At 28.2% G+C, this 14,110-nt stretch overlaps 1 protein-coding gene across 1 annotated transcript in view; it reads right to left on the bottom strand.

The window, feature by feature from the left end:
- LanB2 (laminin subunit gamma-1) overlaps nucleotides 1–14,110 on the bottom strand; it is a 61,725-nt gene that overhangs the window by 37,543 nt on the left and 10,072 nt on the right. The window contains exons 2-6 of the mRNA XM_089224161.1: nucleotides 12,687–12,951; nucleotides 2,992–3,109; nucleotides 2,373–2,559; nucleotides 1,501–1,631; nucleotides 963–1,141 (exon numbers count right to left, since the gene is read on the bottom strand). Coding sequence (XP_089080287.1) covers nucleotides 963–1,141; nucleotides 1,501–1,631; nucleotides 2,373–2,559; nucleotides 2,992–3,109; nucleotides 12,687–12,951 — 880 coding nt within the window. The remainder of the gene's footprint in view (nucleotides 1–962; nucleotides 1,142–1,500; nucleotides 1,632–2,372; nucleotides 2,560–2,991; nucleotides 3,110–12,686; nucleotides 12,952–14,110) is intronic.

The following is a 14,110-nucleotide window of genomic DNA, read 5'->3' as shown; positions in this document are numbered from 1 at the left end:
TTGTTTCCATAAACCTATAACAAGCTACACCCCGACTAGAAACCGAGATTTTTAAGAACAATATAAACTAGATCCACCATAATAAACTATTATACATTTATACCTAACTGAGCAACTCGTTCAACCGTCGTTCGATAAAAAAAACTCGAACATTATTCAATGTTAAGAAAGACTTGTAAAGTTGTAAAGAAAAAAAACGAGTTCGAGCATAAAATTGTAAACAGAAATATAGAAAACATCGAATCAATCGATTGAATCGGTTTGGTACTAATCAACAATAATTGTAATTACTTTAGAATATTATTTTAAAAGTTGAAATAAGGTTAAAATAATTCCGTGGTAAAATATCAATTCACTTAAAGCCTAAATGATAATTTTCACTTTCATTGACTAGTAACAAAAATATTTTTTTTTTTTGATATGTTGACGATTTTTCGACTCTTTGACGCTCTGTATTTTGCTGACCGGTCTTAATACAACATTTTTTTTTAAACTTACTATATACATCATACTAAAATATGATATGATATACGTCATATCATGATAATTTTAGGTCCTCTTTCTTCAATTATAATACTTTGATATCTCAGCTAAATAGTTCCAAATGTAATCTTACATATAACGAAGAACTAATAAAATTATCGGTGAATGTTGCATATAATTTAAAAATACCTATCTTATAACAGTATTGAAACAACTTCAGTGAAATACTCACGGGACTTTGTTTTGATGTATAAAAATTGATAAAATGTAAATAATATTATGATATAGTCATAACCACTGCCATTGATATATTATTTGCGTATGTCACTAATATTCTTATCAATTTATGCAAATGATGTGTTGAATATCAAAATAAATAATTATTGGATACTAAAACTAATAGTGGTACGTAGTCCAGTATGTATGGCGCCCTCTAGTACTATAACTTTAAAAATAAGAGGAAATGAACATGCAAATACCTTTACACTCGTGCGCATTTGATGCGGTCGCTCTGCTCCACGGCGCGTCATTGTAGAACGGCAGACACTCATTGCAGTCTGGTCCAGCCGTATTGTGTTCGCACCGACACACTCTCCTGGACGTACCATTGATTGAAGTGCTCTTCACACATTCACTGGCGTGACCATTACACTTGCATCTGTTACAACAACAAAAAAAATTAATAATTATATCAATAAAATATTTGTATGATACCTATTAGATAATAATTTAAAAAACTGTTAAACTGTTCACCGTCCACCGATAATAGTGAACCGTTGGTCACTGAATAAAACAGCATTTAAATGAGCAATTCACTCATTCAATAGTATTATTTAAAAAAAAAAAAAACTAAAATAGACGTACTGGTTTTTAATTTAAAATATAAAATTGTCGAACACGAAATTTCTAAAAAAAAAAAAAAAAAACGAATATCTAAAACTAATGTAATCGATGATCTCAACATTTAATCATAATGTGTAGCATCAATTAATTTATAGTATAGTTATTATTAGTCACCTAGCTCCAACAGCAAAATCAGCAATAGCATAGAAATATGACTTCAGAACTTGAGGATCACCAAATACTTCGTCACCAAATGTATTTAAACGGTCTAACGTGATACGGACATCTGTTGCGGTTACCCAATCCTAAAATATAAATTTAACAAAACAAAATATCGTGAACAAATATTTATAATGATTAAACATATAATTTTAATAGATATTTATAGACTTTCGTCGTTAAAACAGTACATAATTAACAAACGAATTTAATATTATATATTTTTAACCATGCAATAGTAATGTCGAGGCATGCTATAATAGCAATGTTTATGTTAAGGGACTCGATATAGGCAATCTAAACGAGTTTTAAAAGATAAAACCTTAGAAGTACGTTTAGTTGCCTGTCTTTAATATAAAATCGATAATACCGTCGTTAGTTGTAGTTGTTCACAACAATTTTAACACGACAATAAATTATATTATTAAATTAATATTTGTTTAAAAAAAATTTCATTAATTTTGTATTAAATTATTTTAGTGATACTGGCTTTATAAATTGAAAACAATTGATTTCAAATTTTGAAAAATATGAACACATAATATTACTAAGATTCAATACCTAATATATATTATTAATGTTTCAACTTTTATATTGTAATATTATAGGTAAATTTATGGTATCGAAAACTTGTTAATACAAATACGTAGGTAAACATTATGTTTCTATCAAGTATTTAGTTCTACATTTTTTATTCATTTTTTAATACGAATTACGAATATTCAACCGAATATAAACAATTATACAATTAGTCATTTGGCATTTAGATAAACTATGTTTACATTTATACTTACGAACTACAAAAGACATAATATAATTGATCATACCCAAAATTCCGATTTTGAATCATAAAATTTTGCTGATGGTCTACCTTCTAGTGTGGAAAATGGCACACTTCCTCCCGTTAATGGAGAAATATCTGAAAACTCGGAAGTACAGAACGCCCTGGTCTCTTGTTCACCAAGACGGATATAATTCAAGTCTGGCAATCCGTAGGTGTCTCTACAACTCCCACTAAAAGCAAACAAAACTATCGATTATACACAAGATAAAATTATATGCATAAGGTAATTTAACCGGTCTACATAAATGAGTTGCAGCGTAAAACTATAATTTTTTTTTAGACCTCTTATTATGCACTCTGACTGAAAATAAAATGAACACAATTATCTCATATAACTTAAGGTTAAAAACTCAAGAATAATAATAACAATAAATGATTTTATTAATCATATTATACAGTTAACTATATAAGTGAATAAGTGATGTAAAATACTAAAATCGTCTGTTTTAATTTATTTTAAATATTATTATTGCATATCTTATTTTACTCGCAGAACCTAACGCGTTGTTCTTATTGTTAATAAGAAATAATAGTAAAACATTTTTACTATTTAACAATAATATCTATGGTATACTGACCGATTTTTAAGTATATGCACTCACCTGTAAAACTGATATGGTATCCACGGTCCATCTTCTGTAGTTTTCTTGTACACCGCGAAACTCTCGGGCCTCGGCGAATAAAACAGAAGTCGGATGTACGTGATATCGAATGCTTTACCTAGTTATGCGAGAAGAAAATGAAAACATATTAGAATATTAGTTCATTCGCAAGTCGAAAATTTAATATAATGATTAATGTTGTGTAACTAAATTCATGATTCGTCTGAAGCAACTAAACCTATGGTCTGATGTTCTGATTTGGTTTTATTCAGTAATAGGTATAGGTACCAATATTTTAAAATATTCCTAATTAATTTTGGTATGCTCATCCAGTAGTTAATAATCGAACAAACCCAGCGGCATATAGTTGTATATAATGGTGGCAGTATTTAATTGGTTAATTACAAATGTTTTTTTAATACCTCATAACATTTTTTATATTTAATAAACTGGTTTAATATTCTAAATTCGTTGATTGACTATTAGTTTTGACATTATATTCAAAATTTTAACCGAAGCTAGAAATTCATTTATCGGGGGAAAATAGTGTTCAGAAAGTAGGTACACTTTATCTGTTATCGACTTATCGTCGACAACACAAATGTGACACACCAGAAACAATATCATATAGCTCATAGAATAACAGTATATGAGTTTATATATTAAAAAATTTGTATCTATATTATTTTATGAAAAATTTTTGACGATAAGTCATGATACGAGAATTCGAGATGGTTGTTGAGCTATAAGCAAAAGTTTTTAATTGAAATATTTTGAATTCTAGGATAATATTATTGTTCATTTTCGTCAATTTCAGTGTTATATTATATTAGTAGCTTAACACAGTTATCAGAGAAAAAATAATAAGCAATATTCTAATCTTATTCCTTAGAAATGTATGTTATATTACTACTTATGAATAAACATATTTAAATTTTTAACGTTTATTTACTGATACTCAGAATTAAAAAATTCTAAATTAATTTATGAATATAATTTGTACTCATTATCCACAACTGATTATAAAAAGAAATATCAAGAAATTATTATTTCTCAACTCTTTTATAGTACATAAAGATTTACATATCTACTTAATTTATTTTACAGATACATTTTAAATTTAACTTAACTTCAGACGTGTAAACTAAATCATAAAAGAAATCGTTTCAATATTATGCGCATCTATACGAGTTACTATATACTTATAATAAGTGGTTTTAAACAAAAGTTTTGCAATATCAATTTAACGATTATGGATAAATGCAGTCTTATGCAATTTTTGATATATTATCATTGTTATCATGCATGCAAAAAATGTAATATTTATTTGAATCGTGTCTATAAAAGTGTTATATACCGACATACCGTTGACAACGGCATATGCCGGTTAGATACGGCTTGTGTATGCAATTTTACTCATGACATTATAATAATATCCCGTATCCGATATAGGTACAACCTAAATGCATTTACATATTTACTTCTTATTGCGGCGTGTATGCACTTACATCTACAGAGTGTTCAGATATTTTTCGAAACCCGTACCTAATAATTATCGGTAACCACAGGTTACCACATAGTTTGGTAAAAAAAGTCGTAATATTGATGGTTTGCAGTGTAGATCGTCCCGTTTTCAAAAATCAAACAAAGTCAATGTATTTTTGTGCCTCATTAAACTATTCAAATGTGAACGTGAAACAATCACAATTAAAAAAAAATATATCCAAACAATGAATAATATTGAAGCACTGTGTATACATACAGCGTTGCAGCAGAGTGCTTCAACTCTTTGCCGACGTCCCATAGAAATAAAACGCACCTAAATAAAATAGTATATAAAAAATAATATCACTGTTCCTTTGTGCAGAGCCGACAAATGTCTTTGTCAACCGATAAATATGTTATTCACTACCGTTTGTCAGAGAACAATTATTATTCTGGTTCATGCGTAATAAGTACATAAATTATTGGTAGCCGTATGATAATTGTGTGATAAATTAAACTGCGCCAATATTATGTACCTATAATATATTATAATTGAAAAAACAACAATTATTAGATTGTTGGTACATTTTGAAACATACGCACTAATATTCTTTTATTTTTTAATGAAAGAAGCGATAAAAAAAACTGTATCATATTTTAAAATATATCCACTGAGAACTTTAAAAAGATTTGTCGCATAACTACTTATTTTTTTAGTGCTGCAGCGAATCAATACAAATATTTTTTTTTTCTATTAATCAATAAATCAATCCATAGAATCTGGTTTAAGTATATAGTTGGATAGAACTCAGTATAGGTACTTTGTTTTCCAGTTAAGATCTAACTATTTACAACAGAAAAATCAGAGGCATTATAAATTATCAAAAATAATTACTATTATATATGAATTGAATATATGTATTATAGGGCAATAATCTAAAAAGTAGTTTGCAACGGGTGAGGTTTGCTTTATTCAAATGGTGCGTGGGTGACGAAAAATATTCTGTTCATCCTACGGTACATGACAAACGCCCCAACGTATTTTTATTTATTTGTCTGGCTTTACTAGGTTTGAATTCTATTTTACAACAAATTAACAGCCTGTTTTCGTTCAACAATTAGCGTATAATATATTATGTAATAATAATATGTATATTGTATAGTGCCGATTATTACATTTTTGTTATTCGCATGAAAATCTAAAAAAAGTTATTGTTGCTAGATATCGTCATTATTTGTAATATTATGCATTTTGTAACAAAAATCGAACGGTAAAAATTGTGTTTTAAATCGACTTAACCATCGTATAATGTATACATCCCGTTATACATGATATTGTATTTATTTTTTTAAAGCACGAATCTGTATCGATCAATAAAAAATGATATATGATATATTGGTAGTATGGAAATTATAATAAGTAGTTTAAATCATATAATATTGTAAGTCTTCAAAGTATATCTTTTAGATTCTGAGCGGAGCGATGAATGTATTGATTTTACCATGATCCATGATGTGTGTGTGTTTTTTTTTTTTTTTTGTGTCTGTCATCACGTTTTGGGGCAGTAAAAGTGCTTCGATTTTTTACTTCAGTATCTCGTTCGATCAGAAAGTGAATCAAATTGGTACTTTGGGGGGTCAAAAGTGAAAAATTCGTAATACTTTTCTAAATAATCGAGAAAAACAAACTAAAAATTAAGGGGAAAACGGGAAATTTTACGCACAGTCATTTTTCGACAAAATCGATTTTGGTTTTTGATGTAATTTTAAAACAAATGAACATAGATACATGAAATTTTCACCGAATGTTTATACAAGTATATTCTATCCACAATGCAATTTTCAAAAATGTTTGGCTTAAGTTGAATTATTCATAGGCATTTGAAATTTTCGATCATTATTAGTTTTTTTAAAATTAATATTGATCAAAATTTATTTGTTAGGCAGAAAAGCTTGAAAATTTAACAATAGCAGTTGAAAAATAAAATAAATTCATAGTCACAATTCTTTAAGCATTAAAGCTAAAATTTAATTTAATAATTCTAAGCATTCAAAGTTTGAATTTTAATAAAATACGTAAAAATCACGAAAATTCACAAATTATTTTAAGCTAGAAATTCATAAAAAAATTTCTTTTTAAATATAAGATTTGAACATTTAATACAAGATTCCTTACAAGTTTTTCAATCTTTATCACAAATAAAAAGTCCACCGGAAATTCAAATTAAATTTTTATGAGCATTTGAAATTTAAATTTTTACAAAATCGGATTTTCACTTTTAACGATTTCCTTATTTTGGTGTAACTCTAAAACAAATGACCGCAGATACTTGAAATTTTGACTGAATGTTTATATAGGCATTTTATATATTTTATAAAATTTTCAAAATATTTAGATTTGTTTTGAGCTGTTTACTGACATTTTAATTTTTCAACTTTTTTAGTTTTTTTTCTATAAATATCAATAAAAATTTATTTGTTCGGTAGAAAAGCTTGAAAATTTAATACAACGCTTCTAACACATTTTAACAATAGCAGTTGAAAAATAAAATAAATTCATGACAATTTTTTTTTTTTACAAGGATTCAAAGTTTGAATTTTGACAACATGCGTAAAAATCACGAAAATTCATAAATTATTTTATGCTAGAAATTCATAAAAAATTTTTTTTTTACATCTAAGATTTGAAAATTTAATACAAGGCTCCTATCATATTTTTACAATAGCAATTGAAAAATAAAAGAAATGCGTAGTCACAATTTTTTTTTACAAGCATTCAAAGTTTGAATTTTGACAACATATTATGTAAAAATCACGAAAATCACGAAAATTCGCAAATTATTTCAAACTAGAAATTCATAAAAACTTTTACAGCAGAGCGACATCCACGACTTACCCGCCTTTTTTTTTTTTGTATCTAAATATTTAATTAGACAATATTTGAAAAAAATATATAGGTACTATACTACTATATTTATATTACATAAGCTACAGTGCAATACCTAATGTATTATTTTCTGTAATTATAGCCTTCTCTTTAAAAAAAAAATTCATATAGAATTATTTTATTATTTTTTATTTTTTTCGCATGATTTAATGAGTATACATGCTAAAAGATTGAGAAATAGTGGATTAACCTAACCTCACAATATTATTATATTTTATAATTTACTGTTCGTACTTTTTAATTATTAAAATTAATGAAAATAGGACAATATCAACCACGTGTTTGTAAAAGCATATTATAAATTCTATTGCCAATGGTATCAATGGAAGTACAGAGGTCATCATTCTGTTGCTTCCTGTTTGAGCTGTTATCTGAGTACGAAGCGCTTTTTATCGTGGTATATAATAATTATTCTTTGGTGACCGAAAACACTTAAACTGAATTGTTCATAAAATCATCGCCGGATGTTAATTAATAAATTTAACAACATATAATAATTTAAAACATAAAACTAACAAATTATATTTTTAATACCAATGTAAATCATAATTTTAACGAAAATAAATTATAGCTCAAAATAATCTTAACAAATTCATGTAAGTACTTGCCGATTTAGAAGAAATAATAAATCTATTTCTAAGTTTTAAAATGTACGTCATTATTGATTGTAAATAACAAGTATATAATTTATTGCCAAAAATATTATATTAATACTAGTCTTGAAATGAGATTAATTTAAACTATTTTCAAAGCACACATGGATTATTATGAAATCATCCAATGACAAAAATGTAATTAAATCAATTTTTATTTGTAACCCGTCAGATATATTATGTAAGTATAGGACGAGCAACACAAACAAAGCAAACTAACAATATTATGATGCGTTGGTTGTTAATTTTGACAGCTTCATAGACAAGTTTCTCCAATTAACGTTTTATGGGCTTACATTAATATTCTCGTCGGTCTACAAATCTATTAGAACTTAGAAGGCCTATTTTTTTATTTTTTTCAAAGTATTTTAAATCCTGATATAATCATATATTATATTATTAAAACGTTGAAATAATCAGCGGAAAGGTCAGCCCACGTAGTATTGCGATATGGTAGGATGTTTATTTTTTTTTTTTAACACGAAGAGTTCAGTGATACAGGATATACAAATAATGAATTGCTAATTTATATTTATCATATACGATTATAATTTTTCTTAAAAGCAATAAAATAATTTGAAAGATTGTAGCAATATTTAGTTTATGATGCATTTAGTACTTATTTTATGTTTGAGCTGTAGGTATTTATTACATAATCACGTTGTGTTAAAAAAAAAATACTGAGATAACATTATTAGCGGTATAGGTACTATACACGAATTACATTACAAAAATTATTTGTAAATAAATCAAGATGAGTACCTATATTTATGTTTTTGGGTGATTTTCGGAAGACAGAACTAATTACCTTGGTACGTGGTTTAAACGATTTGAAAACATTATGTACGGTAATCGTCGGAAGAACAAACACAAACTAATTTGAAAAATTCAACCGGCTGACAGATCAATAATAATCAATATTAACTCAACTACAGCGTGTAATTATTGTTCATAGTAGATATTGATAGCAGCTGTTATTTATACAACGTACCTGATAATAGAATAACATTATTATGATGGATATATTACGTGTGCACCGACCGACAAAATAATTAAATAAACGTGCAGTCGAGTACTTACTCGCGGTCTTACACGTCACAGTGTTTTATGCTTAAATATAGCATGTTGAAATTATTAAACAGACGTTTATAAACACGAAATAATAGGCATAACCTAAAATTTTGTTGCATCCCAGAGTTAATTGTTTTCGAGATTTAAATCATAAGGCACACACAGATACACAGAGTAGGCAGAGTAGTTAGGTATTATGATAGGCATAGAAAATTTATAAAGATTTCACTTCGAATATAAATTTTTAAAAATTACTAATTTCGAAATGAGAATAATATTACCAAGAACAATATTGTTATATGATAGGGAAGTGTTACATTTTATGATGAACTTACATTACAGCAATAGCAATATTTTCAAAAGTAATGGCTTATTGTAGTAATGTAGTATTGTGTTATAATTAAATAAATTTAAATGTAAAAGTGCTGACACCTCCTACACATAGTGTATTTGTATTATTTTTTTTTTTTTATAGCACAGTTTCATACCATTGGATTTTAATACTATACTGATTCCTAAAAAAAAATTAAAATTAAATTCGTCTTTTAACTTTATTTACAACTGCTTAATAATTATAAAACCCACAATTAATGTCCGCCTTCTACTAGGTATCGTGTTTCTGTGGATATTAAGAACAGAAAATATAGAATTACTTAACAACTAAACTGTAAGTGTTAACTTATAGTTGTAAGGAAAAAACTAATTATAAACTTCGAGCGACCACTCAACACTCAGCATTAAAAACTCAACACTCACCATCGGAATTCATTGTGTAATATTATTATATAAAAATATAAAACTGAGATAATAGCGACATATTAAATACAGTATAATGCCCACCCTTTTAGGCTCATTAAAAACAGTAGCCACCCAAGCAAATCACAATTTAGACAAAATAAAATGAACATGTATACAATATACAAATAGTTGTATGTATCCGGAAGAGCTAATAGAATTACATGACATTATAAAAAACATAAGTTAACATTTCATTCTGTAACAGCATCATAATCGTAGTGTTACAAAATCTTCAATGAATTATGGCAGATTATAATTATTCATTTAAACGTGAAAATAAAAAACCGTAAATTCTTTGAGTACTCTAGACATGGCTTATATAATTAGGCTTGCAGTGAAGGACCATTTTCAAATATTGAGTGGGTGATATTTTAATATTTATTTTCGAGAAGAATGTAAAACTGGAAATAAATTGACAAGCTTAAACAAATTGACAAAAATTACTTTCGAAGCATGTGAATGCGTCTCTCGGTGGGGAGTCTATATTCGGTTAATGGTTTTTAAACTCTATGTACATTTAAATCAATGTCAAAAAAATATTTATCTTATAAATCATAAAAGCTAAATTTTTTTAAACAAAATCACAAAAAAAAACGATATACCTCGGTACCATTGATAATTTAATGAAAAAATAGTTTTCCCTAATTGAACTATTGTTAAAACAAATTATGGAAAATGATATTATACAATTTTATATAATAATAATAATAATTTACGTACAAAATATTCTCAATACGTTTTTATTAATTTTACCTATTATAAAATTTAAAAACGATAATACTATCCATTCTCTATCGTTTATTTCTCAATATTTGAATTTAAAAAACATTGAAAAGTATTTTTACAGTACTCACAAAAGTATTTTATATACTTCTTATAAATAGTTCTGTAAAAAAAAACAACGAGATAATCTTATCCTCCTTTTATTTGACTACAGAAAAATTAACTCTAAATCACATTAAAAAACAACAAATCTGAAAATTACATTGGAAGCCGTGCTGAACGTAAATTTTAAATGTTTTTACTATAGTTTGTTCAAAATATTTTTAGATTTGTCAAATTGTATGGCAATTTTAAAATAACTTACAGTCTCGTTTTGTAAAACAAACATTGGTTCCTATAACAATAATTTTATATTTATTCGCAAAAACAATTTTAAATTATTATTGTCAGTATGTCAATGAATACAAATTCCGATATTATAAAAAATCACGCAATGAATTTCATTGTTATCTTTTAAGACACAACATTATAAAATTAATATAATTATATGTAGGTATATTAAAAAATACTAACAACAGTTGTAACATGTATTAAAGTATATATGATACCGTGGTTTATCAAAATTAAAATTAAATATAATTAATTTCACAAATTTTAGCTATTCCATAGTTCACTGTCATAATGATACAAAATTGTCGCTATGAAATATTATTAATTAAAATAAATATAATAATATAAAATATTACTTTGATTTTCCTGATTAGGTATTATAAACTCATGCAACACTACCTCCACATCACTTCCTCTTGTTAACCCCTAATGGACCGCATCACGTTTTAATGCATTCTAAAACACAATATAATCTACCCTAAAATCATATCCCAATAATATAATCGGTTGTCTAGGATTGTGTATTATATAAACCTAATCCCTAAGAATATAGGTCAAGGTTAGTTAAGACACGTCGGTCGAATGCCGAAATACATCAGTTAAAGTATGGGCTTAAGAGGACGTCAGCGCATTGTTGTTTTCTCTCTGTGGCCCACGCGTTATATAGACAAAACTATTTTACGCAGAATCATTTTTTTTAATGTTTTTGAATAATCTTAAAAAATATTTTTGAGAGAATGACTTATCGATATCTAAATATTGTTACAAAACAATATTTGAACATCATTTAAACATAATTAAAACTTACAATTTTTTTTTTTTAAGTTTAATACAAAGTCAAATAATAATAAAATATGAAACCGATATTGTTATACACTCAAAAATGTTAACCTGTAACTTTTTTAATAGGCATAGGTGCACGCACGGGGGGGGGGGCATGGCCACGTACCTGTTATACACATTGCGAGACACATTGCTAAACTTAAATAAATAATAACATTAAAAATTCCAATGATAAAAATCAACTACAAATAGGTACTTTGAAAAATTGAATTGATAAAGTATTTTTTAAATATATTTTAGAAATCTTTTCTTTATCATAATTGGCTAGCCCATCCTTCCAAAAACGTCTGCGCACGCCTTAGGTAATATGTGATTTTACTCAAATGTCAGGTATTCAAAAATCATAAACAAAAAAAGAAAAAGAAAAACGATTACAGTTGAAAGCGTTTTATCAATGGCGCGTGTGGGTCTGAGAGACAAAACACAAAATGTGTTGTCTCCAGAGACGGCCGTCTTATACGCACGACGACATAGACAAAACGCGTTTACGCAGTCTGAGTAGGACTCGCTCAATAATTTTGGTTCTATAGTATAAAATACCTATAGTACAAAACTGAATAATTGTGATAATATTTCGGAGGGTAAGACGGTGCGTTTGGTTTTTTTATACTTAAAAAATGTTGGAATTTTCACTATTTCTAAACGATATATTATCATGGAATAAACGCACCTCTGAGGGCAAGACGCCCTTGGAAATATTATGATCACAACAAATTCAATTTTATATTTTAGTTATTATTATACTAGTCCTTTAGTGATCTAGGGAAAATATGTCGGATACTCACCAAAGTGCAAAGTCAGGTTGACTTGGTTCGGGTATTGAACGCTCTCGTACATTGTTTCCGACTGCCACCACGTCCGATTCGCGTAGCTGCTGAAATCTGTCATGTAGTATGGCGAATGAGACGATTCTGTGCACACGTCGCACGTCTTCTTGGTCACTTGACTGCCCGACTGCACGCAAAATTCCGTGGGACCGGATTGCCCACACGTGTTGGTCGCTTCCACTTCTAATCCGAACGCCGCGTTCTCGAAACCCGGTATGCATCTCTGCAACGGACAAAAACAAAAACAAAAATCCGTCAAACGTTCGAGGCCGTGTGCCGCGTGTGTACATCGCGTAGAATGTTCAGCCGCGTCCAACGACACGGTAACGCGGTTAATCTTGTGGTAATCTTACCTATAACCGACTAATCACAACAGAGGATTTACGCGAGCGTGTATAGTGGAAGTTACCAACCTTTAGAAAACCGCGGTCGTGTGAACACATCCAAAACACTGCAATGGTACGGTAACTTGTGGTTAATAGGACGTCTGTGGATAAAACGCGTTTTTCGCTCGCTAATTATTAACTAATAGCATTTCTATTTATTAAAATAATATTATAATATTGTCATTGGCTGTTATTATAATAACGCGCAAAGGATCGCCGCGTCTTATAACGAGAATTCGAAATTCGGTGGAAAATGTTCGGTTAATCTGCAGCGTAGCCAAAATTCGACCGTAATAAAATTGAAAATTCTCTTTTACTGTCGAAACTGATTCTAAGCAATTAATTATTTTATTTTATTTTCCAGCGACGATAATACCATAGAATACTATGAGAATAATAGTAGATAGTTAGTAGTATGATAATAATAATAGTATACTATGATAATACCGATGAAATTAAATAATTCAATCGTACCACCGATTCTTATGTTAATACAGGCTACACTGTTTACTAACAGCTATGGAAAATCTATTCCAAATATTACTATAAAAGCGATCGTTCTGGATATTCTGTGTTAACACTAATTAGTGCCTAATGATTATTGAAAAACGCTGTAATGGCATAATAATAATGATTACGTATTTTCCAGAGTTCGATCGACAGAGGATAAAGTGATTTTTTTTTTTTTTGATTCCAATAAGTAATTATTATGTACCTACACGAAAGCAATTAAATAATAAGCGTATGCTGCAGGTACGTATTATACATTAATAAACATAGAATTTGCCGTGCATGATAATATAACGCATATCATACACTTTTTACCTACCGATCTCGAAGCGAAATACAAATGTTTAACATTGGTAAAAGTAATAATTAATGTTGTTATTACTGATGAGGTATCTCCCGAGAACGAACAGTTTCTTTACGCGGTGGCGGCGGCGGCGAACGTTTCGAATGACACGATTTACATATTACATTAATCGCTCCTACGTA

The sequence above is a fragment of the Diuraphis noxia genome, unplaced genomic scaffold (assembly GCF_037042655.1).
Source record: "Diuraphis noxia isolate RWA-SAM2 unplaced genomic scaffold, SU_Dnox_SAM2 contig0003, whole genome shotgun sequence".
Taxonomy (NCBI): Eukaryota; Metazoa; Arthropoda; class Insecta; order Hemiptera; family Aphididae; genus Diuraphis; species Diuraphis noxia.
The sequence above is the reverse complement of the archived record's forward strand: the minus strand, read 5'-3'. Positions and strand labels throughout refer to the sequence as shown.